Source organism: Euprymna scolopes, chromosome 2 (genome assembly GCF_053919585.1).
Source record: "Euprymna scolopes isolate OS-2025 chromosome 2, ASM5391958v1, whole genome shotgun sequence".
Classification (NCBI taxonomy): domain Eukaryota; kingdom Metazoa; phylum Mollusca; class Cephalopoda; order Sepiida; family Sepiolidae; genus Euprymna; species Euprymna scolopes.
Genome location: NC_136483.1, coordinates 146,773,616 through 146,800,402, shown reverse-complemented (window position 1 = coordinate 146,800,402; position 26,787 = coordinate 146,773,616). Strand labels below are relative to the sequence as shown.

The 26,787-nt window shown below is 33.1% G+C and overlaps 1 protein-coding gene across 1 annotated transcript in view; it reads left to right on the top strand.

Annotated features, from left to right (window-relative positions):
- The window catches only part of LOC145297309 (proteasome subunit beta type-2-like), a 122,597-nt gene that overhangs the window by 62,669 nt on the left and 33,141 nt on the right, over window positions 1–26,787 (top strand). Inside the window, exons 2-4 of the mRNA XM_080143333.1 lie at window positions 7,175–7,297; window positions 22,789–22,859; window positions 24,799–24,961. Coding sequence (XP_079999459.1) covers window positions 7,175–7,297; window positions 22,789–22,859; window positions 24,799–24,961 — 357 coding nt within the window. The remainder of the gene's footprint in view (window positions 1–7,174; window positions 7,298–22,788; window positions 22,860–24,798; window positions 24,962–26,787) is intronic.

The following is a 26,787-nucleotide window of genomic DNA, read 5'->3' as shown; positions in this document are numbered from 1 at the left end:
TCATGTAAAAAAAAACAAAAAAAACTGGTATTTCTGTTAAATATAATGTATCTACTCTCGGAATATTTCATTAAAATATATCTACAGTTTTTGTTCCTTCTTATAAACAGACACTGATTCAAGCTTAAATTGTATCCTTGAAAAAGTTGTTACCTAATTTTATTAAAATTTAAAACTTTAAACAAATGATTTAAAATTGTATTAATTCCTGAAATTTGAACAAATTATCATTTTTAGATTTAGTTGGATGAAGTGTTGAGATAAATGTTTCTTTGTGTATGTATACTTTTCTCAATATATCTATAAAACTAATAACAAAAAACATTCAGTTGATACCAGTTGAACCTGTGTCCAGGTACTGCACATGAATATTGAGGAAACTAAAGATCTGAACCTAAATAACTTTACCAGAAAGGACGTAAATGAATATTTTCATTCAAAATACTAAGCTATTATACATGATGTATATAGAACTGTTATATTAAAATAATAATTAGAAAGCAATAAAAACATAAGATGTCCTTTTTACAAAACAAAATGAAAATTAGTTTATCTTATGCGAATCAGTATATTAGGAAGCTATTGTTTTATTGTGAACATGAATTTGCCATTTTAATCTCACTGCTAGTACGATAAGTGGCCTAATTTGATAAATATATAAATATGAAAACTTATGCACTGCTATTATACATGTTAGTCACGTGAAAACTGTACATTTATTGATAAAATTTTATCTTATCACACTTTTATATATTAATGAATAAAAAAAAAAAAGATGAAAATGGTGACATATTCTAGGGCAAAATTAAATTGTTCATTCTGATTAGCCAGTAAAACAAAAGTTCAAATAGAAAAGTTATATGATCAAGAAGGATAAAATGAAACATTTTATATTTCGATTTTGTTGTTGAACATTTTTTTTTTAAATATTAATTGCCAATTTAAGAACTGTCCTTTTTATTATAATCCAAATCCGGCTTGTATACTAACCAGCTTAAGTAAACGTAAATAAATATGGAAACAAAAACGCAATCCTCCTTCTTTGCCTGTTAGCATATTGATGAACCTTGTTTGTAATGGCCACCGACCACAAAAACGCTTCAGATATTTCAAAATTTTAATGTAGATCAATTAAAATATTTTAAAAACTAGGTCCTCAAAGTACCACCATTTTGTTCCGAAATGAATATCATTTCACATGCTTCAATAAATAATAATCTGCATGATATATTTGAAGAGTTTTTAGCAAAGTAAAAATGTTAACGTTAACGGCTATTTCGTGTCAGATTTGTTTTTGACCCCACCCCCACGCCCACGGTGTTTATAAGCTCGGTACCAATCCCCTGAGAAATGTTGTCATGATATTTAGAAAACAATTAGAAAAAAAAAAAAAAAAAATCAATCTCACTTATTGTTTTGGAACAAAATAAATTAGTCAGTTTGTGTTTTTTGTTGTCTTAAAAATAAAAATTGAACATGACATATTTTGAACATTATTTTTCTAAACATTTTTCTTACTCCAAGTACTAAATAAATTGTTATTTTTGTGTTAAAATTATAACTCTGTGTTGATTTCCCTTCAGTACCATCGGTTTTTACATAGCCTCTTCTCCATAATTTCAAACACTTTTCAGCGAAAGTAAACAAATGCACTAGTAAATCTGAGTGACAAGCTCCCCCCCCCCAAAATCATCTTTAATCCTACCACTAACCCTAAGTTCGACTGGCACCCACCTCAAAATAAAAACTTTTCCATAACTTTACCACTAACCTTAAGTTCGAGTGGCAAGCTCCCATGTTATCTTACAAACCATCTAAAAGAAAGAAAAACACCGTTTGTATCTCATAGAAAAATAAACTGTTCTAAAACGCTAGAATGGCCTGGAAATGGATTATTTTACAAATATATGTGAAACTAATCCCACACTCGAAAATAATTGTTTTTCTTTCTGCCAAGTTTTCAATGTGTTCACACGTAACTGCCCCTCCTAGCTCTACCACTAACCCGAAGTCAGTAGCAAGCCTTCTCCTCCTACAAAGACCTTAAAAGCACACATAATTGTCCAAAAAAAATCTCCGATTTTATTTTCCATAGAAAAAAAGTGATTAATTGCCCTTAAACGTTAGAATGCCGCTAAAATCTAAGATTATTTTACATTAAATTTTTTTTTTTTTTTTTTTATTTCTGCCAAGTTTTTCAGTGTGTTAATATGTAATTGCCTAAAAAAAAAAGTGGGGGGGGGTACATATTTTTGGGAGGAAGGTGGGAACAATTTAGCAGGTGTTAATTTACAACAATACCAAAGAAATCTTGCAATATGTTCATTTCTAACAGTCTTAGTATTAGGTTTCAGTTTCTTGTACATAAAATCCATTACAATTAAACTTTTAGTTCTCCAACTTTTTTTTTATGGATACATAAACTTTTTATGGTATTGCAACATATTTAGGTGCATTTACAGCAGATTATTTTTAAACAATTAATTTTTGGCGGTTTTACTAAATATGTACAACCAAATTATTCCCGATCATTGTACGACTGAGCTATTCAAATATATAGGTTTCATAATGATTTGAGGAAGTTGCTAAAAATCCATATGTTCGCTTGCCAGCCAATTGTTTCTGCTGTTTGTCATATAGAAACGTGTAAAGTTGCTTGAATCAGTAGCAGCTGAATCGGACATTAAGTCGTGCCGGGTTTTGATCGTACATAAAGTTTACTAAAATTGTACGACTAATTATGTACGATTATTTGCTCCTGCTGCTATTTTTGCTATTAAAGCAACTTTTACAAGGACTTGATACTGGGTTTTGTCAGCAATAAAATGATTATTTTCACAAATTTCAATTGAGAGGTTATTTTTGGCAAATATATTTTTAAATTCATATAAAAGTATTAACAAATTTTTTTTTTTTTTTTTTTTCCAATTCTGTGTTACTTTTATTCTTTTTTTTTTTTTTTTTTTTTGTGTTAAAGAAAAAAGTTAATTCGGTTTATTTAAGACTAGCCTGAGTGCCCGGCGTTGTCTGGGTATTTGGAGGTGTGTTGAGCAAAAAAAAAAAAAAAAGTGGTAGTAGGCAGGCAGGCTCGAACCTATACCGTTAAGGAGGAAAAGAATGTGTAAAAAAATAAAAAATGACGTCTTTGCTGTTGCGACATCGCCAAATCGGAAGTAGCGAAGACACAATTGGCTGGCAAGCGAACATATGGATTTTTAGCAACTTCCTCAAATCATTATGAAACCTATATATTTGAATAGCTCAGTCGGAAATTGCAAAAAATGGATTCATTTGTCTTCTAACTTCAATTATTTCTCAAAATATGCCTGTTTGAAGTTCGAATTTTGAATTTTTGCAAAATTGCAACTACAGTGATTTTTTTTACCAAGGAGTAAATTTGGGTGCACCTGAAAAATTGCTCAAAATTTCTTCCAGAAACCCCTAATGTCCTATAAGCCCCTTAGATAATGCCAGATTCCCTAAATTTACTTCATTATAAAAAATGGAACATATGAACAATTTTTTTTTTTTTTTTTCCATAAAAAAAAATGAAAGATTGCAAAAAAAGCCCGAAGATGAGATTTCTTATGTTTCACAAAAAAAAAAATCTAGACAAAGAAAGCTATCATAATCCAATTGGGTGAAAAAATTCGCTCTTGGGAAAACATTTTAATTCTAACATACTGAAAAAATTTGAACTTGCCCATTTTTCCATAATTTTGGACAACCCACAATGACTGTTTAAACCATAAATCCAGATAATTCTTGTCATTCTTACTCAAATTTCATCATCCAAACCACTTTTCCTGTTTTTTTAGGGTGCAGAATCCAAATCTGGCATCAGAAAACCATGAAACTGCACTGTTTTCTAGAAAATCCTGACTTTTACCTTTTTTAAGCTATTTTCAGTTAAATATTGTCCGTAAACCAGAAAAAATTCTTGATTTTTGTTCCCCCCCCCCCCCCCCCAAAAAAAAAATTTATCCATTATAATTGAATATTTCCATTTTTATCATTTTCAGTTTTTCAACATCTCACATTTTCTTTTCTTTTCGATACACAATCATAATGAATAACATGGCAAACTTTGCTCTCGTTGAGATTTTCAAGAACTGCAAGAGATCTTGATTTGACAAAAAGCCAGACTTCAATGAAGTTGTGAAACAGGTCTCATCCAAGCTAGAGGTCCCACCTAGTGATAACTTTGATGTCAGAAGTTTATGTTCAAAGACTTTCAGCAGCAACAAAACAAAAGTCATTCAATGCTTAGTTCATCCAGGTCATTTGATGAGAAGGTAGTGCTCCAACGTCACACCTATGTACCGAAGGCAAAGCGTCCTCTGAAGGAAGTCAGTTACTGTCAACAATGCCAACAACTGAGTGACTATATGGATTTGACCAAAGCTGCTGCTCAAGCACAAAACACTTCTCCCACCAAAATGTTTGCCTTCGGTCTGAAGAACAAATACCTTCAAAACAGAGGTTGCTAAAGTAGGATACTCTATCCTACGCAATGAGTCCATCCAAGACCGACACATTTCATTGGAGGTTGCATCTGCCATCTACGAGAGTGATAAAATGACCAAACAGATTTACAGACTTTTGTTTACTCCTGAAAGATACTGGAGCTGATGTTCTTCCATTGTACGACAAACTGTTGAAATTTAAGGAGCAGAGGCCAACAGTACAAAAACTTGCAACTCCATAAAGTGGTGTGAAGTACCATTGCGTCCAGTGCTTGCAACTTACGTCTGCTCAATTGTTTGCATCACTTTAGTTGCCCATATTCTACAATCTCAACGAGATCCAACCGAAAACTGCTCACCCAAGGAATCGATAGAAGTGAATTAGCCAAGATTGATCAACTTGTACTGCACATGGCTGTCATTTTAACCATCATTAACTCAGATAGAAAAGTGAAAATTGATGCCTTCAAAGAATTTTGTCACACTACATACCTCCATGTTGGTTCAATTTCATGGATTGATATCACTCCAAGTGTTCATGTTGTTTTAGAACACAGTGCTGAGTTAATTGGAGAAAATGGCAACATTAATCTGCTCAACTATACAGAATCTGGCATTGAGGCAAATAACAAGTTTGTATGTCAGTATCAGATAAACAAGTCTCGAAAGACAAACCAATTTGACAATTTATCAGATTGTATTAACAGACTCTGAGACAAGAGTGATCCCATCGTTATGAAGACAAGAGAAAGCTAAAACTGCAGACATTGCATTAGAAGTTGTGAACAGCTTAAAACTGCAATTCATGGTTGCAACAATGAATACGAGTCTTTGTTGTGCTTTTCCACTGATGACGATGCATAATCAGTTATCTGATACCTTGAATTAATAAACTAGTTTTTCATTGTGTAACCTTTTAGTAGTGTATTTTCTCATTCTAACTGAATATTTGAAAAGCTTGTTTCATGCAGTATCAAATAGAGGTCCCATTTGTCTTAGCTTGAATAGTTTTAAGGATACAGACATTTAAAGTTTGTCTGTAAATGCCTAAATTTTGTCTGTCAGCAAATTTATAATGTTTTGGTCTGTGGACTTAAAAAGAACGATTTTTATGTTGAATATCAGCTTTCCAACATCCTATCATGGTATACACCCTATTTGATGTCAAAAATGAACTCAAAGAGCATAACCACTTACATTACAGGTATACATAGGTGAATGTCCACTTGACCCCCCCCTCATTAAGCCCTCTGTGGAAGGTTTAAATTAAGGTTAGTCAATCGAAAAGAGGGATGACATTTGAAAATATAGGCGAAAAAAGCGACCCCCCTCCCTGTAAAAAAAGTGCCCAGTTGAGTAGCCAATTTTTCGATATTTGTCATCCAAAGGGTTGAGCTTCAAAACAATACTGATCTCATGAAAATCTGTTGCCTCTGTCAAAAGTTTTAGGCAGGCAGACATACGTAAATTTAAACAGACAGGTGAGATTTATATAGATTTAGTTTGAACCTTTTTACTCCAGATTAATTAAAAAAAAAAACTAGCAGTAGTCGTATATAAATTAAAAAAAAATGTGAGAAAACTTTAAACAATAATTTCCCTTGGCTTTTTTTTTTCTTTGTCAATGTGCGCTGCCTGTCTAACCTGCAGAGGATGTTTATTCCAAAAGCTGTTCTTAACATGGGGAAGTTAGGTGTGTTCATTCCGAAATCCGTTCTTAACATAAGGAGGTTGGAAGGTGGTAATTCCGAAAGGCATTTTCTTATTTTCAACCTTCCTACGACTTTCAGAATAAACATCCTTTGCAGGTTGGACAAGCAGCGCACAGTGACCTTTTTTGAGAAATTAATCAGTCGCATTATCATAAAAAGGAACTTTATGCACTATTTAAAGAAAAGCAAAAAATGAAAATAATTTTTTAAAATAAGTTATTTACTTGCCTTCCCACGAGCAGTTAGACACTGTTTTAAATGTGGGGAAAACTAGTCCCCCCCCAAAAAAAAAAAACAAAAAAAACAAGAGGCACATGGGATCGGAAACATTGCTTCATTCTTCGGGGATTTATTCTAATTTTTAAAGATTTTCTAGTGTTACATTGCTATTGTGTTACAAAATGCAAATAAAAAAAGTAATTTTGTAAAATTTAATTTGAAAAAAAAAAAAAAAAAAAAAAACTCTCAGCTGAAAGTTGTGACTGACTAAATTCGTTTTGTTTTTATTTCAATAATAAAGAAATAAATTTATTTATTTTACAAAGATTTTTTTTAAAAGTGGCCTGCTGAGTCCTCCAAGGACGAGCAATCTGACTTGCAAAAAGTGTCTGGACAGCCCTGTCAGCATTCTCCAGTAAGGGCGCCTCAGGTGAGGGTGAACCTCCTAGATTGCACAGAACCAGCATTAAGTTGTGATCAGTAGGGACAAATCATTACAGGAATGGTCTAATCTGTTGATTTTGGTGTCTGAGGATAAAAATCTAGTTGTGGCTTAAGTCTGGAAATAAATTTGGATTTTAAAATTTGGATTTTTTTTTTGCTATTGGCTACACACATCCTTCATAGGATGGAGAAAAGATGATGATAAAGAGGGATGCAACAGAAGATGGAACTGCTGCCACCTGTGTCTAGGGGATGATGGGAGCTCACTTTTTTATACTTTCTATGAAAATGTATATATAAAACAACTAATACAATTTTTTTTTTCTTTTTTAGATAATGACAAAATGTTCAAACTTAGTAACAAATTGGTGATGATGGTGACTGGTGAGCCTGGAGACACCGTCCAGTTTGCAGAATATATTGCCAAGAATATTCAACTTTATAAAATGAGGAATGGTAAGCCGATACATTTGTTGTAATTTGTTTATTGTGCTATCGACCGATAATTGAGAAAAAGCATATATTAGTGATACTGAAAATGAATTGAAAATTATAATCATTACTGCTTAACAATATTTGAAATGAAATATAACAATTCTATAGCCATATCAACTTTAGTGGCAGATCAAAGATATTTATTTATTTTTATATAAATTTAACACAATTGTAAAATGTAAGTTTTTTTTTTTTTTTTTTTTTTTTTTTTAATTCATTATATACAGTTATTAAATGTAATCAAATTGTATTAAAATTGATTAATCGTAAATATATCCAATTTTTTTAACATTTGTTTTATTGAATTTCGAATTATTTTTTAAAATTAAGTTGAACAGAATATTTTAAAGATTTAATTATATTTATATTTTTTATTTACAAAAAGAAATACTTGCTTTGATATTTATTTTTACAATAAAATAAATTAAATACAATGACTGACGTTGTGTAATTTGACCCTTTTTAAAAGAATATTTAATTGCTGGTAAACACAAGATATCTTATAAGTCAATGATTGTGCATTATAGAAATCGGTATATTAACATAACATGCAAATTTTTTTTTTTTTCTTACACAGTGGTCACCACTTATCAAGGCCCGGAAGCCACTCAGGGATAAGGGTTATTGCAAGTACAGTACGTTAGTGTGGAGATTTAATGAAGTTTTTACTTAAGAGGGCGGTTCATTAGGAATTTGTTAACGTTGGACTTGAAGACATCCAAGTTGTAGTCAGGTGGGAAGCAGGCAGACAGAACAGTTCCACAGGCGTGCAGTTCTAAGTTTCAATATCTTTAATCTTTTTTTCAAAGAATTTGCAGACACCATTGAAATTCTACTTCAATTTCATCTGAGGTCACTGGACAGTTATCTGTTCAGTTCATAAAATAACTGGAATAGTAGAATGTAAAGAAATGAAATATAATTAAAAAATGGTTTCAACATTTAAATAATTATTTGTATTAGTTAGGGTTTCTGTTCCTTGATAAAAGCGCTGGTTCAGTTTGAATAAAATAAATACATATTAGATATATTTGGAGCCAAAACAACGCATTATTACAAAATAAACATTTATTTTGTTTGAAATTTATATTGAAATTTATGAATATATTTCAAAGATACACTTCATCATCAGTATGCGCTTTTTTTTATTCAAACTCAACCAGCGCTTCTATCAAGGAACACAAACCCTAACGTGAATTCCGCGTGACCAACACACCATTCTGACATTTAAAAAGACTACCGTAAAAACAACAAACGGACTTCTACTGATTCGATGCTCCAACAACATAGCAAAAAAAAAACAAAAAAAAAAAACATACTGATGAAGTGTATCTTCGAAATATATATATATATATATATATATATAAAAGGCAAATGCGCACATTTTTTTGTATGTCTCAAAAAGGCTTTTTTCTCCGACGGTCTGAGGGTTACTATCGCTTAGAAGTGTTTATATACCCCCTAGGTAATAATATCTACGATTTGGAAATGCGCGTCGCCTCTAGATTTATTTACGTCCACTTTTATGAGATTCGCGCTATTTCGCTCTGTCCCCTGTTTGTCCTGCTTTTTAGTATAAATAAAGTGAAACTAAATTCAAATGGGTCGTGTGCTTGGCTTTCGTGCCGAAACGTCCAGAAAGCAATCAGCTTTTGATCAATGTGGAATTTCTCCTTATATCAGACAATTGCTATTCGATTTAGACAATCCCCTTTAAATGGAGAGCTGCTCCCCCCCTACCATCGTCTTGAGGAAGCGAAAACTAAAAATACTGCCACGTCATCATAACGATCCCACGATGACCTCATTTAGCATCTTCCTGTCAATCAAACCGCTTTCACTTGCTTTATAAGCCTTAACACGCTAATCAATTACTCTCACTCATGGGCGAGACGGTTAAGTAGTTGGCTTTTGTTTCCACCTCCGCGTCAAGGCTTTCGGGTTCAATCCAGCCTCCCGACCAAAACTATTTGTTTTTCCCCTGTTACACCTTTAAACACCCGGGCAACGTTTTTTTTATTACTTCGCTTATTCTTTAGTTTACCTCATAGCTTATATATATATATATATATATATATATACTTGCCTACAGCCCAAACCACTGGACCGATCATAACCAAACTTGACATGGTGATGATCTCCAAACTAGGAATGGTGCACACCATTTCTCAAGGTTAAGGTCATATTTGGTGCAGCTCTTAAAACATCCACTTACTGCAGGGTGCCCACGAAGCAGGTACCCGAGTGTACAGCAAAGTCCCACACAAAGCAAGGGTATCTTTGCTCTCTCTCTCTATCTATCTATATATATATATATATAGTGGAATGATAAATTTCTCTAAAGAAAACAACAATACAGCTTTATTTTAAAACTTTTATTGAAAAAATCAATTCGGTAACTTGATTATGTAGTAGAGCTGACATCTATTCAATGTAGCTGGCTTCTGCCTCAATTCCCGCCTGGAATTGAGAGCATGCCTTTTCCACAAACGCCGACAGGAGCTTGGTGAATACTCGGCAGATGGCGGCAATCAGATTAGCTTTGGTGTTGTGGAAGGTTATATTCTTGATGTATGACCAAACATCAGACCGGGGGAGGAGGAAGGGCAGTGAGAGAAGGGTACAGTCATAGCTCGCCTTCTGAAGCCACGCCTGGGTCTCCTTGGACTTGTCACACCCAGGGTCTGTCAGCAGCCACCTGGTTTTACTAGGGGATCACCACACTCTACAGCACATCCAGGTACACTTTGGTGTTGATTTTCAAGCCAACTTTCACTTGAAACCACACCAAAGACCATAACTGTGGTCAGAAACTTTGTTGAGCTATGCCCTTAAGCGTTGAACTGTCTGGATTTGCATTTTGAGGGTGCAACAAGGGTCTTGTCATAACTTGGATCAGTAAAGAGCATAAGTTGTACAGCGGCACATCTCTGATTTTGTTTGTTGAGCATTGTGCCACTTTCAGACATAATAGCAGACTCCTATCGCTCTTGGGATTTGTACATAACTGGCAAGTGAGTAAATGTTCTGCAACAAAAAAAGAAAACTGGTCTTCATCAAATGGAAATGGAATCCTGTTGTCTTTTCTAGGGCAACAGTTTTATCGTTCCACTCTGTATAATCATAAATTAGTTGAAAAAATAAAACAAAGTGCTTGATAGGAGATTCCACGATACTTTATTTAAAAACTATACATTACAATGTTATAATTGTAGTCCAAGGTTAATTTCAACTGTATCACTAATTAATATAAAAATCGTTCACACAGGTGCTGTACGATTTTTGAATTAGTGACATGGTTGAACACTCTCCAGAATTAACCTTTGACTACAATACCAAATAGACACTTTAATGTATAGTTTTTGAATAAAATATTTTATGAGGATAAAATATACAATACATCATAAAATAAAATGCTGTAGGTATGGGGTGTATGAAAAAGATGAAAGGAAAAACAAACTGAAAAAAAAAAAACATCAAAACAAGAAATTTATCGTTTTTGTTTAAATCAACAAACATCTACAGAAAAAGTGAAAATTTGAAATTTATTGAATAATGGCAAAACATAGGAAGAAAAAATGTAAAATGAAATGTTTTTTGCACATGCATATCTATTAAACACAAAAAATTATGCAACTCGTGTGACAGATGTTAATTAGGAAAAGGTAGAAAGAAAAAAGAATATCTAATAAATATCTGGATTTGTGTATTTGTGACCATTTTTAGAAGTGATCTCATTATTCCCTGGTCCTGGATATGACCTTTAAAGCATATCCAGTGGTGAGGCCCCAGCTTGTGGCCTTTGGGGAGTGTGGAGCAACTCTTTAATTACCATTGCTCCCAGGTCCACTCTGACCCGGAGTGGTAGTACCTGTTAGGGTTCCAACTATGGGTTAAATAGAAACAGACTTGAAAACAACAAATATATTCTATTAAAAAAATTTTCTTCAAAATCTTTGGATCCGGCATTAAATAACCCGAAAAGGGTTGATATGCCGTAAAACAAAAATCAACCAACCAACCATTCTTATTCCCCCAGTTTAAATTATAATCGTGTAAATCCCATAAACATGGCCAAAGTTTCATCTCTACAAAATCTGATGCAAAAATATTCATTTATAATCCAGTAATTATTAGGAACAAATTTAAAAGCCACATTCTGCATCAACTTTACAGAAGATTACTTAGATGCATAGAAGCTTGCCTATATAAATAAAAATGCATTAATATCACCTGTGCTGAGGAATGAACTTACAACCTCCATAAAAGAATATGAAGAATTGTGATTTGAGTCACAATTTTTATATGGATTAATAGGATGGTCAGCAATTCATAAACAGACAATTCTCATTTGTAACCTTGAAGAAGAAAAAAAATTTAATAATTTAAAACCAGGCTGTCACTCAGTCCTCATCTTTTTAATGAGTAATTTTTCTGACAAAGGGAGAAGAAAAAGCTGTATTCTAGGTTGGCAGTATTTTGCGTGAACAGTCGACAGAGATGGTGGAAATTTTCTGTTTCTATGTCTATCCTTGTAGCCATGTCACCGGTAAGGGTGCTGGAGGTAAACGTTTTATCTGGGCTGACGTTATCCGCCTGATAGTCAGGGACCCGAACCTTGGATTAACCACTAAGGAGGCTGTCCTATCAGCAGGTGCAAAGTACTGGGGCTGCTGTATTGCCATTTGGTGAATGGATTCTGGACCATGCAGTAGCTTCTAGTGGGGCCTCTCGATGCCATATTAGTGGGTAATTGTTATGGCTTTACCTTATGTTCTACAAAACAAAAAAATTCTGCGTTACTTTTCTCTCTTAGTTTCCCTTCTGTCCTGCTCTAAGTAAATCTGACGACAAGCAAGTCTGATGACCTAGTCCACAAACTCCAAAATTCCATCATGACAAGTTTCAATAAAAAAATACACGATTAAACCCAGATCTGAAACTTCCAACATAGACCCCCACTACCATGTCTCCTTCTCCAACATCAGGGGTCTACGTTCTAACCTTCCAGAGGTTGAAGCCCAATTACAGGAGACTAAAGCAGACCTTTTATTTTTAAGCGAAACCGGAATTGGACAGACTATTTCCCTAAATGAGTTTGTAATTAAAGGATACTCTAACTTAACTTCCAAATCTTACCCCCAAGATCACCATGGGCATGGAATATGTGCCTATATTAAAGATGGCGTTCCATGTGGTAGGGACATCTCCAGAGAAGATCCTAACTTACCCTATATGTGCTTCGGAGTTGCACTAGCTCACACTACCGCATTTATATTTACTCTCTATCGCTCCCATAACAGCGGAGTTACTATCTTTAAATTGACCAAGTTCTATCAGCATATCCTTCAGCTAACATTCACGTATGTGGAGACTTCAATGTTCATAATGTAGAATGGTTGACCCACTCAAACAAGACCGATGATGAGGGGAGGTTCTGTCATCATTTCTCCATTGCTTATGACCTCAATCAGATTGTTCACGAATCCACCTGTGTGCCCGACAATGACGGCCAGTACGTGAGTCTTCTAGACCTTTTTCTCACAACTTGCCCTGAGCTATGTTCAGTTTCCGTTCTGTCTCCTCTTGGATCTTCCGACCACTCAGTTGTATCAATTAAGATAAAAATGAAATGTAATAAGTCCTCAGACGTACATCTCCATCGTACAGTATATCGATACACTATGGCTGACTGGGATAGTTTCCGTACAGTTGTATCGGATCTTCCTCTGCATTCCATGTTTAAAAAGGATGTGTCGTCTATAGTATCAGACCTGACGGCATGGTTAATTGTAGGTATAGACCATTTCATACCCTCGAAAAAGTTTCAGCAAAAACCTAACAGCCAGCCATGGTTTTCTCCAGAATGTGCTGCTGCTATTGCGCACAGAAATCACTTTCCACTGCTTCCAACGTAATAGATGTATGTAAACTAAAGCCATTTTCAGGACTGCCAGCAACCATTGTAAGAAAGTAATAAAGAACGCAAGAGAGTTGTATGCTCAGTCTATCAAGTCCAAAGTAGCTGAGCAGCGGCTTGGTTCCCACCAGTTTTGGCAAATAGCAAACAGAATCCTGAACAGAAGCATGTGCTCTATCCCAACTATCATCAATGGACCTGAGTTAATCTCGTCAGCATCAGACAAGGCCAAACCCTTTGCCAAGAACTTTGCAGCTAATTCTACCCTTTGCGACTAAGGCCGCCAACCCCCAATATTTCCTCCTGTATCAGAAAACATGCTATGTGATATACAAATATCTGTACGTGATGTTGCCAAGCTAATCAAAAACCTTGATTCCAGTAAAGCAACCGGCCCTGACGGTATTCCAATTATAGTACTCAAAAAAAACTTCCACCAGAACTTGCGCCCATACTTACAAAACTGTTTAAACGTTGTCTTAAAGAGAATTGCTTCCCATCACCTTGGAAAATCTCATCAGTATGCCCTGTATTTAAGAATTCAGGTGATCGTTCATCCCCCTCTCAGTACAGGCCAATAAGTCTCCTGTGCGTCATGATTGAGTTGCTGGAATCTGTGTTAAATACAGAAGTAATCAACCATCTCAGCAAAAATAACCTTAGTAGCACGCAATATGGTTTCCATTCTGCAAGATCTACAGCAGATGTGCTTACAGTTATATCTCATAGGATTAGCGAATCTCTCGACAGAGGCAACCTTTCTAGGGCAATTGCTCTTGACATATCAAAGGCCTTTGATAGAGTATGGTATAAAGGTTTACTTCACAAGATCTCCAGCTATGGTATAGCTGGAAATGTCTTCTCAATTATTAAATCATTTCTCTCTGATAGGTTCATAAGAGTAGTAGTTGATGGGCAAAAATCAACTCACAGTATTAATGCTGGAGTCCCTCAGGGGTCTATCCTGGGCTGAACTCTTTTCCTGATCTAGATTAATGATCTTCCAAATCACATCCTTACATCATTCGTAGACATTTTTGCTGACGACACTACTATCTATGGTAGCACATCTAAGACAGTAAACTACCAAGTTCTCTCCTATTCTCTCTCCTCTGATCTTGAGCATGTGGTACAATGGGGGAAAGGAGTGGCTGGTTACTTTTAGTGCATCTAAAACCAAGCTATTTTTACATCATCAACGTTCTGATCCCCATCTGGCATCAATTAAAATGAATGGCTCTCATCTTGGGGAGGCCTCAAGTTTTGACAGGCTTCTGTCTTTGACCTTTACTCTTGATCTTAAATGGAATACGTACATCAAATCTGTTGCCAAAGCCGCTGGAAAAATGGTGATCCTTCTATCGATCCAGTAGATATTTCACTGCTGATGCAATTCTCTATCTATATAAGAGCCAGATACGTCCAAGGATGGAATACTGTTGCCACATATGGACAGGAGCTGCTAGAAAAGACTTGTCCTGCCTTGATAGAGTTCAAAATAGACTTCGTGGCCTGGTGGGAGATGTCCTTTTCTCTTTGCTGCAACCTCTATCTCACAGAAGTGATGTTGCGAGTTTGTCTCTGCTTTATCATTATTTTCATGGAAAGTGTTCGACTGAGCTTCAATCTATGGTCCCCCCTCGCCAAACTTTCACAAGAAACACTCGTCTAGCTGAAAACACTATCAATAATTCCCCCTCTCTTTATCTGTGCCTAAACCTAAACATAGATTCCATGATCAAAGCTTCTTTCTTAGAACTGCACACCTGTGGAATTGTCTTCCGTTTTCCTGCTTTCCAGCTGTCTATAATATGGTTGTTTTCAAGTCCAATGTGAACAAGTTTCTGATGAGTCATTCCACTTAAGTTAACAAATTTACCGGACTTCCATTACTATCGATTACTATATTGTCCTTTTAACTACTGTACACTATTTAACCCTTATCCTTGAGTGGCCTATCAGCCTTGATAAGTGGTGCCTATGTAAAAAAAAAAAAAAAAAAAAAAAAAAGTATCGGGTTTTACCTCCAAGATACATTAACAAACATGTATACATATTTGCTTTGTATGCGTGTGTATATGTACATATATAATAGATACACTTATAAGTGAGCTACATAGAAACATATTTCCTCCTGAAGCAATTAGTCTTGCTAAATGCATAGATTTACATTCTACAATCCTTTTTATAGGCAAGTGGTGGGAGCTCCCTACTTTTTAAAAAAAAATAGGAGAAGAGAGTTATTGGTATATGAAGACAGATGTAAATGAAGGCAATAAAATCTATGATTCTAATTAGTTGGAGTTAGAATGAATACTGCTTGCCTAATATAAATCAATCCTAATATAAATCCATACATTTAGCCTGACGAATTCTTTCAGGGATGAAACAAACGTATTGGGATCATGCAGTCATTGCTTCACTATAGAATCCTTTCACATGTGGTCTTGGAGAGGGTATCCATTGTTTCTCAATACTGAAAGAAGGCTTTATATAAATTAATGTGTATGTATATGCCCTTGAAATAAATTCTTGTCCTGTTAGAATGCAGAACAGATTTTAATGTCAATGACATTTTAGTTGATGCAGATGTCTCTCTTTTATATTGGACTAGCGAGGGGTACCCGGCGTTGCCCGGGTGTTTTTCGGGGTATGTGAAAAAACCCCGAAAATGTGAACAAAAAAAAAACAAAGCCTTCACGACGCGCAGTTGGAAAATAGTAAAGTGTTTTAAAAAAAAAACAGGTACGCGTTTTTGATTGATGTGACGGCGATAGGTATTCAGCAGTTATTGTGTGGGACAGTTTTGAATGAGGTGAATAAAGCGGTTTGTTTGTTTTTAAAAATCCGCTCCCTGTTTATTAGGAGGAGCGAAATGAAAGCTACAGTCATATATGACGAAGTCGACATTGAACAAATGTTACTTAGCTCTCTTGAGACAACTGGCTTTCACTCTGTGATTAGAGTCGAGTTTCGCTTTTTTTTTTATACCAAAAACCGAATGTAACGCGTGCCGATGCGGGAAATGTGGAATAATTAACGTATGAAAGTCAATAAAATTAAATAGACAGGCGAGCTCTGTGGTTAACTCTGAGATATTACAATTTATAGATGATATAAAAAGTTTTAAGAAGTTGTGAACCGAGCAAGCGCTTCTCTGAAAGAAGCCTTTTGTGGACGTCGAGGAAAAGCGTACATAGATGCACACATACATTTTCGCTTTTATATATATAGATGGCTGTAGTTTATGTGGTAGACATCGTCATGTCCACCATCATTTAAGATTCTTTTGTCAAAATCATCTTGGATAAATAAATGCAAATATGTATACACTGGACTGTATATAGATCTATAATTGAAGATGGTGGAAAATTTTGTTACTATATTAAAAAAAAATACTAGCTATATATATATATATTTCTATTACCAAAAAATGGCGCACATGTTGTTAGATACCCCCTTTCCCCCAAGATTAATCAATAAAACTACTGTCAGCTTGGTTGAACGCCCTCGGTGGCCTTGTGACAATATATGATACCTAGATTAATTGGCTCTGATTCATGTTTACTATTACACCCGTGATGTCAGCCTTCAATCAAACTGGTTTCCAAGTTGCTATGGTTAGTCATTAGGACCACAAGCATAATATACATTGGTATCTTCTATGACAGACTGGAGATGATCATATTGGAACTGTCAATATATTGAAAGACTGAATGACAAATCTGGTTTAAAATAAATGTCATGAAACTCTTAAATTAACCATGATACTTATCTACATTAAGAAAATTGATTTGATTGATTAAAATAATGGAATTGGTAGTTACTCTTTGTCTCTATTTACTTGCCTTTCACATGGATAAAGTTAGAAATGAGGTTTTTAATGTGGCATTCTGGGTTGGGGGAAAAAATAAAAATTTGCTTCTTTTTCTCTGACTGAGGACGGAAAAGATGAAGTTTAGTATCAAAACAGATATTACTTTGCTCCTAGGTAAAAATGTGATCCATAATATATTTTTAAAAAGTTATTTTAGTCTCTATTTTCATTAAAATATATTTTTATCATGCATATTTTTTTTTTTTTTTTACATTGATAAAAATTTTCCTTTTATAATATATGTACTTATTTTGTTTTCGTGTTTGGAAAGAAAATCTTTAATTTTATATTGAAAAAATAACTTTACCTATTTTATTTTCAGTTGTACTCATTTATAAATTAAGTAAAAAAACAAAACCATACAAGCAATCCAACTGAATCAACTGTAATAGTTTAGTTAAAATGCAAATATAATGGCATAATTGAAACTAGCCGACAAACCTAACCATTCATACACATAATTAAAATGTAGCACACACCATTATATAGCATTAGGTTGTTTTCTGTTCATAAACCATTAAAATTGTTTCCAGGCTTTTAATTATATCTTGTATGTTCTTACTTTAAGAAAATTTTAATATAAAAAAGAAAATTTGATTCTTGTCCAGAATTTCCCCTATATTAAAAAAACAAAAACAAAGAAAAATCTGATATACATAAACTTGACAAAATGAAAGTATCATATTCCAATAATCATGCAAATTGATTAAGTTTATTTTTATAAAGAAAATCATTTTTAAAGCGATTAATGAGAATTCATAGGCATTACAACATAAATCTCATAAGTTTGAATTAGTGTTCAGTTATCGTTTTTTGTTAAAATTATTTTCAAAATAACGGGCAAAACAGTCACTCTGATTACTCATAAATTTAATTTTCTTTTATAAAAAATAAAACTACTTGATCAATTTACATGATTTTTGGACTATTTTTTTTTGTTTCATCACAGATACTTACATCATATAGATTTTTTTTTTTTTCTTTCAAATATAAATTCTAGACAAGAACAGATAATTTAATCTCTTCTCTTTATTTATATATATAAGCGAAAATGTATGTATGTTCGTTTTTTGTGTATGTCTGTAAAAGGCTTTTTTTGTTGGACTTTTCGGTCGGCTCATTCCTTAAAACTTTTTATATCACGTCTAAATGATAATATCTATGAGTTACGAACAGGGATCGTCTGTCTATTTAATTTGCCCGACTTTCACGCGCTATTTTTTCCAGATTTTTATAGCATCCCGTGTATCTTTTGCTTTTCAGTATAAAACAAGCGAAAACTGGTTTGCAGCCGCATCATGCGACTTAAGGTTCTCACACCTGTTAATTTCATTTTATAAACATTAAATTAAGAGGTCTTTCATTCCTCTTCTCTCGTGGCCGAGATGGCTAAGTCCCAGGGTTTTTTTCCATTTTGTTTCCATCTCCACGTCAAAGGTTTGGGGTTCAAACCTACTTTCCCACTAATAAAACTTTTTTTCTTTTACACCTCCAAACACCCGGCCAACGATTTTTTTTTTTTTTTTTTTAACAGGGTTGTTTTGATCAAACCCCCCCCCCACACACACAACACACACCTACAAACACCCGGGCTACACCGGGTACCCCCCGCTAGTATATATATATATATATATATATATAAAGCAACATTGTGTGCATGTGCGTCATGACATCAGAGTATCACAGTTGATCTAAGAGCCAAACTAACTGCAGATTTGAAATCTGCATTTTTGATCTGGTGGTGTTCTTGATATCAGAACTTGTTGAGTTTTTAAAACTCCTTCAAATTAAAAGTATGTAAAAATAACATTGGAAACAAATGTTCCCACATTTTAAAAAAATTCTCTTGATATATTGTTTATTTTGAATAGAAAACATTTATCTTTTTTTTTTTTTCATTTTATTAAAAATGTTTAATGTTCATTGATATATTTTTACTTTCATAAGATTTTTTGTTTTACATTTATTTCTTAGACAATGAAACTTTTTCAAATCTATGCAGATATAATAATAAAAACAAAAATCTCTATTCCAAACTCATTTTCTCTTTTATTTTTCAAAGACCTTGAAGAGTTGAATAATCTCTGGTTGAATGATTTTTCTCCTTATTAAATAGCATACGGAAGATATTCTTAAAAAGAAATAAAATTTTCTCTGAAAAAAAATCCTGGAACATAGATATTTTAATGATTTATTGATTATATTAATGTAATCACTGTATAAGGAAAGGTCCTGAGAGCCGGTGTAAATGTTAAAAATAAAACTATGAAATTGACCTCATAAAAAAATAGTATCCAGACATGAAAGTCACAAAATAACATTCAAATGTTAAGAGTCAACATAAATGCATGAAAAAAAAATTAGAATCTTTTTTTTTTTTTTTTCTCTCCTGCCATTAGACTGATTGGGCATTAAAATCTATGTTCACTTGATTTAGCAAATTTTTTTTTTAGTTAGATTCACCCCCCCAAACAAGACAAACTTCTTCTAAGACATAAGCAGTTACTGCAAGGGACCATACCATAGGAACTCCTTAACTAAGTAGGGAGTTTTTGGATTTTAATACAAGGAGAGAATTCCAAAGTCTAGCAGTTCAAAGGAAGAAACTTGCAGGAATCTAGAGATCTCTACAGTGAGTTTTGGTGCTTATCAGGTTAATCAGGAGGGGGATGTTACAAGTGCTTGGAGTTTGTTGGAGCACGTTCTATTAAAGTACTTTTAAAACAAGCACATTGCAACATTGCTGCAATGGGACAAGGGTTGGAGCTTGATTGACAGAGCTGGGACCTATTAGATTGGAGATTCATTTTAACCCCTGTCTAATAGAGCGAGACTAGTGGTTGATGCACTGGCCCATATGTGTCAACAAATATTCCATGCATGAGTGAATGGTGGCTTTATAGAGATGTAGGATGCTATCAGATATATATGAACTAAAGTTGCATCTTTTCCAAAAATTTAATTTATCAAAGTTTTTTAAATATTTTATTTTTTTAAACTTATACAGAAAAAGAAATAAAATTTTAGTTGTAAGGAAAGCCACTCCTTTTCATATTCTTTAATTAAGAATGAGTTATTTCTCTTGTTGATATTTTTGTTGATAACTGAAAAATGCTTTTATATTTCTAGTTGTCTGGATAAGTGTTTTTTTTTTTTTTGTTTTTTTAAATAAGCTGTAGTGAAGTATTTAATTGCCAATAATATGATATAACAATAACAAATGAATATTAAACTAGTCAGAATCAAAGTTTGATGAGTCAGTTTGAATGCTGTTAACATTCATCTTTTAAAATCTCACAACTTTTTAACAAATTAATTAGTTTCATTTAAATATTTTAATCTGTAGATGTAAGATACTAGAGTTGTATGTCACAGTGCATGAATAGCCTAATAGATACTGTCATGATCTCGGGCTATAACCAGTTCAGAGCCTATCAAACCGGTTATGGTCATTGCACACTAATAGTTTTAGAAAAACTAATACAGCTATAATCATGTTGACATTGGTTCCTCAAGTTAGACGATGCTGAACATGGTCAGTATTTAATGAGTGGCCATTTGAAGCTCTGGCGACAGATGGTGGGACTTATCGGTCAGAGTATAATTGCCATGATAAAACGAATCTGGATAGAAAAATCTAGTGTGAACTTTGTCACGGAGAGATAACTGTAGAAGAAAAAAAAAATGAATCGTTTATAGTAGGTATTGTTTTCTATTTAAATAACCAAAATAAGAGTTGCCATAGAACAAACCTACTTAAACTAAATGAGTAAAAAGTTGAGCACTATTTCGTATGAATCTGATGATTCTATTGTTGGTATTGTTTTCTCCAATATTTTTGTTGTTAGAATTCTCTCTAGAAAGACCTCAGGTATTTACCAGAAGGACCACATGAATGTTGCCAACCTCAATTATTTCTGTGGAACAAACTGGCTTTGAACTTGGCACGCTCAGGTTGTCAGTTCATGTCATTAACCATTTAGCCACCGTCATCTCCTTGCTGTTGTAATGGTCGTACTTTAATTTAAAATACATTCATAAACTAGCAGGCTGCCCGGCATTGCCTGGTCATAAAATATGCTTAAGTATGATATTTTGATTAATACAGATTTCGTATTTATTATATTGGACCCAATATATAGTAATCATTTAAAGTTTAAAAAAAAAAACTGACTCCAGCACCACCACCAAGAATCAAAACCAAAATGCTTAGCTTATGATTTACTTTTTTGTTTGACATTAATTCCTGATCTATGGAGACGTGTGCTGCAAGGCTAAAAATTAAGACATGAACCAATAGCTATTACCTTACGCATGTATATTCGTAATGCTGTTGTTTAACCATCACCTGGCAAATTCCATTTTTTGTAATTTTTACATTTTTGCACTGATTTTCCCCAGCTAAAACCCAAATATAAAGTTTTGCATGGGGTTGAATACCCTATATATCAAGTTTCATGTTTGTAGACCAAAAACTGACTGAGGTTTGGTATGCAAAATTTTTTAAACAAATATATATGCATACATAAATATACATAGTAATATATATTTTTATTCATATAGAAAAATATATAGTCGCTACACTGAACATGCTAATGTGTTGGACAAATTGGTTTGCAAGAAACCAAAAATTACTCATCAGGCGACATAAAAAGTTTATTTGCCACCGAAGGCATGTGGTTTAAAAATGGAAGTGAAATATATTTTCTTATTTATAAAAATAAAATATTAAAATGCTAAAATTTAAGTGAGAGGGGTGACCTTAAGTAACATTTTAGACAAATAGAAGGCGATACAGGGAAAGAGAATGTCAAGACTTAACAGGATAAATGGAAAGAGTAGAAATAGATAAAAAAAGGGGATGGAAGGGACAATGAGAAGGAAAAAGAAGAAAAAAAAAACACAGACGGAAGGACGAAAGGGTCAGCATGATTACATTACTATAAAGAATTGGAAGGGTTGAAAGCATTAAGGTAACCCTTAAGAAATAACGTGTCCAAGAAAGAAAGAGAGTGACGTAAGGGGAGGTGGATAAAGATACAATAGTATATAGGATTTCCAGTGAGGCATATATATACACATACTTATATGCATATCAGCAACCCAGTCGGGAACATACACAGACATATGCATATATGTGCGTAAAGAAATAATAAAACCTGAGACAACCTTATGTTTCGTAATTAGGCTGTGTTTTCTTAAACACAAGTCGTATTACTCAATGAGGTTAATAATTTAAATTTAAAATTTCCAGTCATAAAAATTAAAGCTCCCAAAAAAAGTAAAATAATAAAAAAATGAAATATGGAAAGAGGTTTGTGTTTACTATAACCTTTTTATGCAAATATAAATCATGTAGAATATCTGCATGAATATAATTACACGTAATAGTTAACTAAAGCTGACCATAAGAAAACCAAAAAAAGCTAATAAATTAATTAAAATTGATGTTTAAAAGAATATACAAATTAGCTAAATCTTTTGCAGATGAATGCAATTCCACGACCCATATATAACAGTTGTATTTTCTTAAATAAATAGAAAAAAAGGTTGTTAATTTGAATAGGTTGGAGAAAAGTAAAGATTTTTTTTTGTTTTTGTTTTTTTCTTACTCCGTTTTAACAGATTTATTTATTTTTCTTTAACCGTTTTCAGGTTATGAACTGAGCCCTACTGCAGCTGCACATTTTACCAGAAAGAACTTGGCAGATTATTTGAGAACTTCTGTGAGTATATTTTATAGTATTCTGTTTTTTCAGCTTAGCATGATGGGGATTTGTTTTGAAGGTTCTGTTTGTTTTCCACTTTTTTTATCTATGAGTTAGACTAATCCTGAAAGTTTTGCCTCAGTTAGTTCCTACAAACAGATTGTATGAGTATTTGAAGAAACGGGCAATTTTGAAAATTTGGGGTAATTTTTTTTTTTTGTTTTTGTTCTTTGCTCTTGATTTTTAAGACTCCACTATCTGAATTCTTTAAAACATAAAAATTATTTCAAATTTATTAAAACTGAAATTTATTCAAAAATAAAAAAAAAAAAAAAAGATGAACATTCAAATCTTGGTTAACTAAATTAGAAAATGTCAATTCGGGATACCTGTTAACAGTTCTTGGCCAAGATACTTTGCAGAAAAATTCAATTTAGTTATTCAATGTAACAATTTAAATTTCCCTATTTACTAGTTTCCCTATGAGGGCAATTAGACACAAGGTTTATTTATAAATGTGGGAGAAAAAAAAACACTCTACCAAAAAGGTGCCCTGAATGGGGGAGAGAGGAATGTCTCGCTTTAGAGAGATTTCCTCTTCATTGACTGAAAACGGAAAAGACGAAATGTAGTATCTAAATAAGCCTTTGGACCATTAAAAGTGAAGAAATCATAAGCTGTTTTTGCCGGCAATTTCTGAATTTCCATAACTTTTATGCGGATTTAAAAAGCATGCATATTATGAAAAAAAAACAAAAAAAAGACTATGCATATTATGAAAGTACACAAAGAGGTAATTTTAATAACATAGAAATGAAGGGATTAAGATCTGTATGTTTAAAAATGGCTCAAAATAAATAAATTTGAAAAAATAGTACACTAGGGCCTAAAAAACATCAACATGGAATTCAACATTTTTGAAATTCTGAAATTGTTCATTTCTTTAAAATATCTGTAAAATCTGTTTTAAGAAACCAATTGAGCTAAAATTTATAGGAATATTGTAACTTATAGATCTAGGGAAGTTTGAAAATGAGAAACCTTCAGGACAGACCCTTGTTGAACTTGGCTGGAATGGCACTATTAGCATTTGGAGAAAAAAATGTCTGAAGTAATCAATTGCAATAATCAGAAAATTCCTTATTATAGACTTCACTTTCTTTTGTTCATTTTCTTATCCCCCTTCCCACCCCCCCAAAAAATACTACGATATTTCCCTAAAAATAAGACAAGGCTTAGATTAATTTATACTGAAGTATGACACTACTTATTTTCGAAGCCTTGTTTTTGACATATCAAAATCTAACAATACAAAGTAAAAGATTTCTAAAACAAAAATTACAAAAAACAATGTACATGTATTTATTATTGCTTTTTTTATTTTTTTTTTTAAGAAAAAATTTTTATTCAAAAACTTAACAATTCATTAAAAAATAATCAAGCCATTGTCTGGAGCAATATCTTGCAAGTTGTTGAATTTAAAAACTTCTGCAGAATTTTCATGATTCAATTTCAATTTTTGCTCTTTGCTCATTTTAAGCAATAGAGGTCTCTTTGAATGAGAAATTTTGATCAGTGAGTCTGTATTGGCAATACAGCTGTCTTTGATTTTGTTCCATGAATTTATCACCTAAGTCACAATCCCTTGTAGCCTGAACGTAACAAAAAAATTTTTGTTAAAAATAAAACAGTCTTTTGGAACTGTAAACTGAAATGTATGCCAGACCAGGCTCTTGTCTGATCCAACTCTGCAATAAAAAGGATAAACTTTGTTTCATATAATAATTTTGTGTATCCTTTTCTCAAAAAAAGTAATAGAATGTATGCTGTAACAAAGGAGTTTTTCCTGTTTATAAATAGGACACTTTTTTAACTTTTTAACTTGGTGCAATTTTTTTGCCGCTAATTAGATTTATTTATTAATAGTATATGCATATTTTTTTCACTTGTATTACAGACGCCATATTATGTGAACCTTTTATTGGCTGGGTATGATGAAAAGCAAGGTCCTTCTCTTTTCTATCTGGATTACTTAGCATCTCTTTCTGAAGTTCCATTTGCAGCACATGGTTACGGAGCCTACTTCACTCTCAGTATTATGGACCGACATTACCACAAAGGTAACTCTAGTTTTCTTTTTTTTTCTTATAAACAATGTAAAGGGGTGATTAGGAAGTGATGTAGCAAAAAAACAAAAACAAAAAATACCCAGCTATGACTTACTCTGGAAGTAACATGAAGAGTGGCTGGTTGCTTCGGTTCAATAGACAATGTCCGATGTAAGCATACTTTTCAAAGACTTATTACACTCGGCATCCCAAGGATTCTTGATGCCAAATTTAGTTGAAGTCTATTCAATAGCTTGAATCCCTGTTTACTACTACTACTACTACTACTACTACTAATAGTAGCATTATTGCTATTACTACTACTAATAGTAGCAATAATAGTATTGCTTTACTTTTTTATCTTATGGCATACTGAATATAAATTGTGTGAACGAACTCTGTTCTAAGTAGAGCTTTAGAAAGTGTGAAGTTATCTCTTAGTTACCATTATTCTAATATATTACTCCCATGTTTATTCTAACCTTCATATAAAATATATTAGAGGCAACACACACAGAATCTAATGTATATAAAACTTTAAAAAAAATAAATTCATCATGACTCCTACCTTTGCCTAACAATGCAAGAACAGACTAAAGTATTATCTAGCCTTACTTTTTCATATTGCATGAAGCATTCTCAAAGTTATAACTCAAAAACTATGTATCTGATTAAGCTGAAAATTTACATGCTGATTACTATTGTCAAAGAGCATCAAATCTATATATAAAATCTGGAAAAAATTTGTCTCTATGATGAACAGGACCATAGTTATCAGACTCACCTTTTCTGTAACTTTGACATCCCAAAATTAATTTAAATTTTAAGTTAGACCATGACTCATATTTTGACATAATTGAGTAATGTGGATGCTAGGTTGTACATGAACAAATGAAAGACTGAGAGCATACCCTCTGCCATGACATAGGTAAAAAGCATAAGGCATCTTCCTACTCACCAGCTCGCACTAAAGAAAATCTGCTTCACGCATAAAAAAACGTTCTTTGAAAACAGATACTGTAAAAGAAAAAATGTATAAAAGTTTTTACTATTAAAAACCCCTGAAAAATCAGATCTGAACTTGGGCATGATAGATCATATCCCACACCACCACCTAAAACATAAAATCGTGAATAAACTCAATGTTTTGGTTAAAATAATTTGGAGAAAAAAAAAATCTTTTGAAATTGTGTGGGGGCGCGGTCAAAAGAATTTTTTTTTTTTTTTCCCACCAAAAATTGCTGACTTTATATAGAGTAGGTTGAATTTTTTTTTTTTTTTTTTTTTTTTTAAGTGTCAAAATAGATTAAAATATCTCAAAATTATCCGTTACTGTTAATTTATGACAGTTATGTAGGTTTTTGCTAATCTTCTACTGGAGAAAGATGGAAATCTAATAAAGTATGCATAAAAGTTTACTCTTGTAAACCGTGCATTAGACTGCATGCTTTAGTGGTGTATTTGAATTACTGATGTTGCTGGTGATAGATAATTGGCCAAAAGAAAAAAGGAGAAACAAAGAATTGAAAATATCTCTGGTTGAAGTGATACTTTTTAAATCCAACAAAGAAAGCGGGTACCTCATTGAATGGAGAATCATGCACGAATCAAACTATTTGATAAAATGTAATGCTCCTAGATTGCTTCCAGATAAATGGTAGGTCTTATAGACATTTTTTTGTGCATATTTGGCTTATACTGTCTCATCTGGGTCTTTTCAGGTGGTATTATATCTCCTACCTAGAAGGAAGGTTAATAGGCCTTGTACTGCAAAGAAAGATATTTATGCCAAATTGGGAGAGGTAACCAAGAGCTTGGACTGTCTTATTGAAATTTTT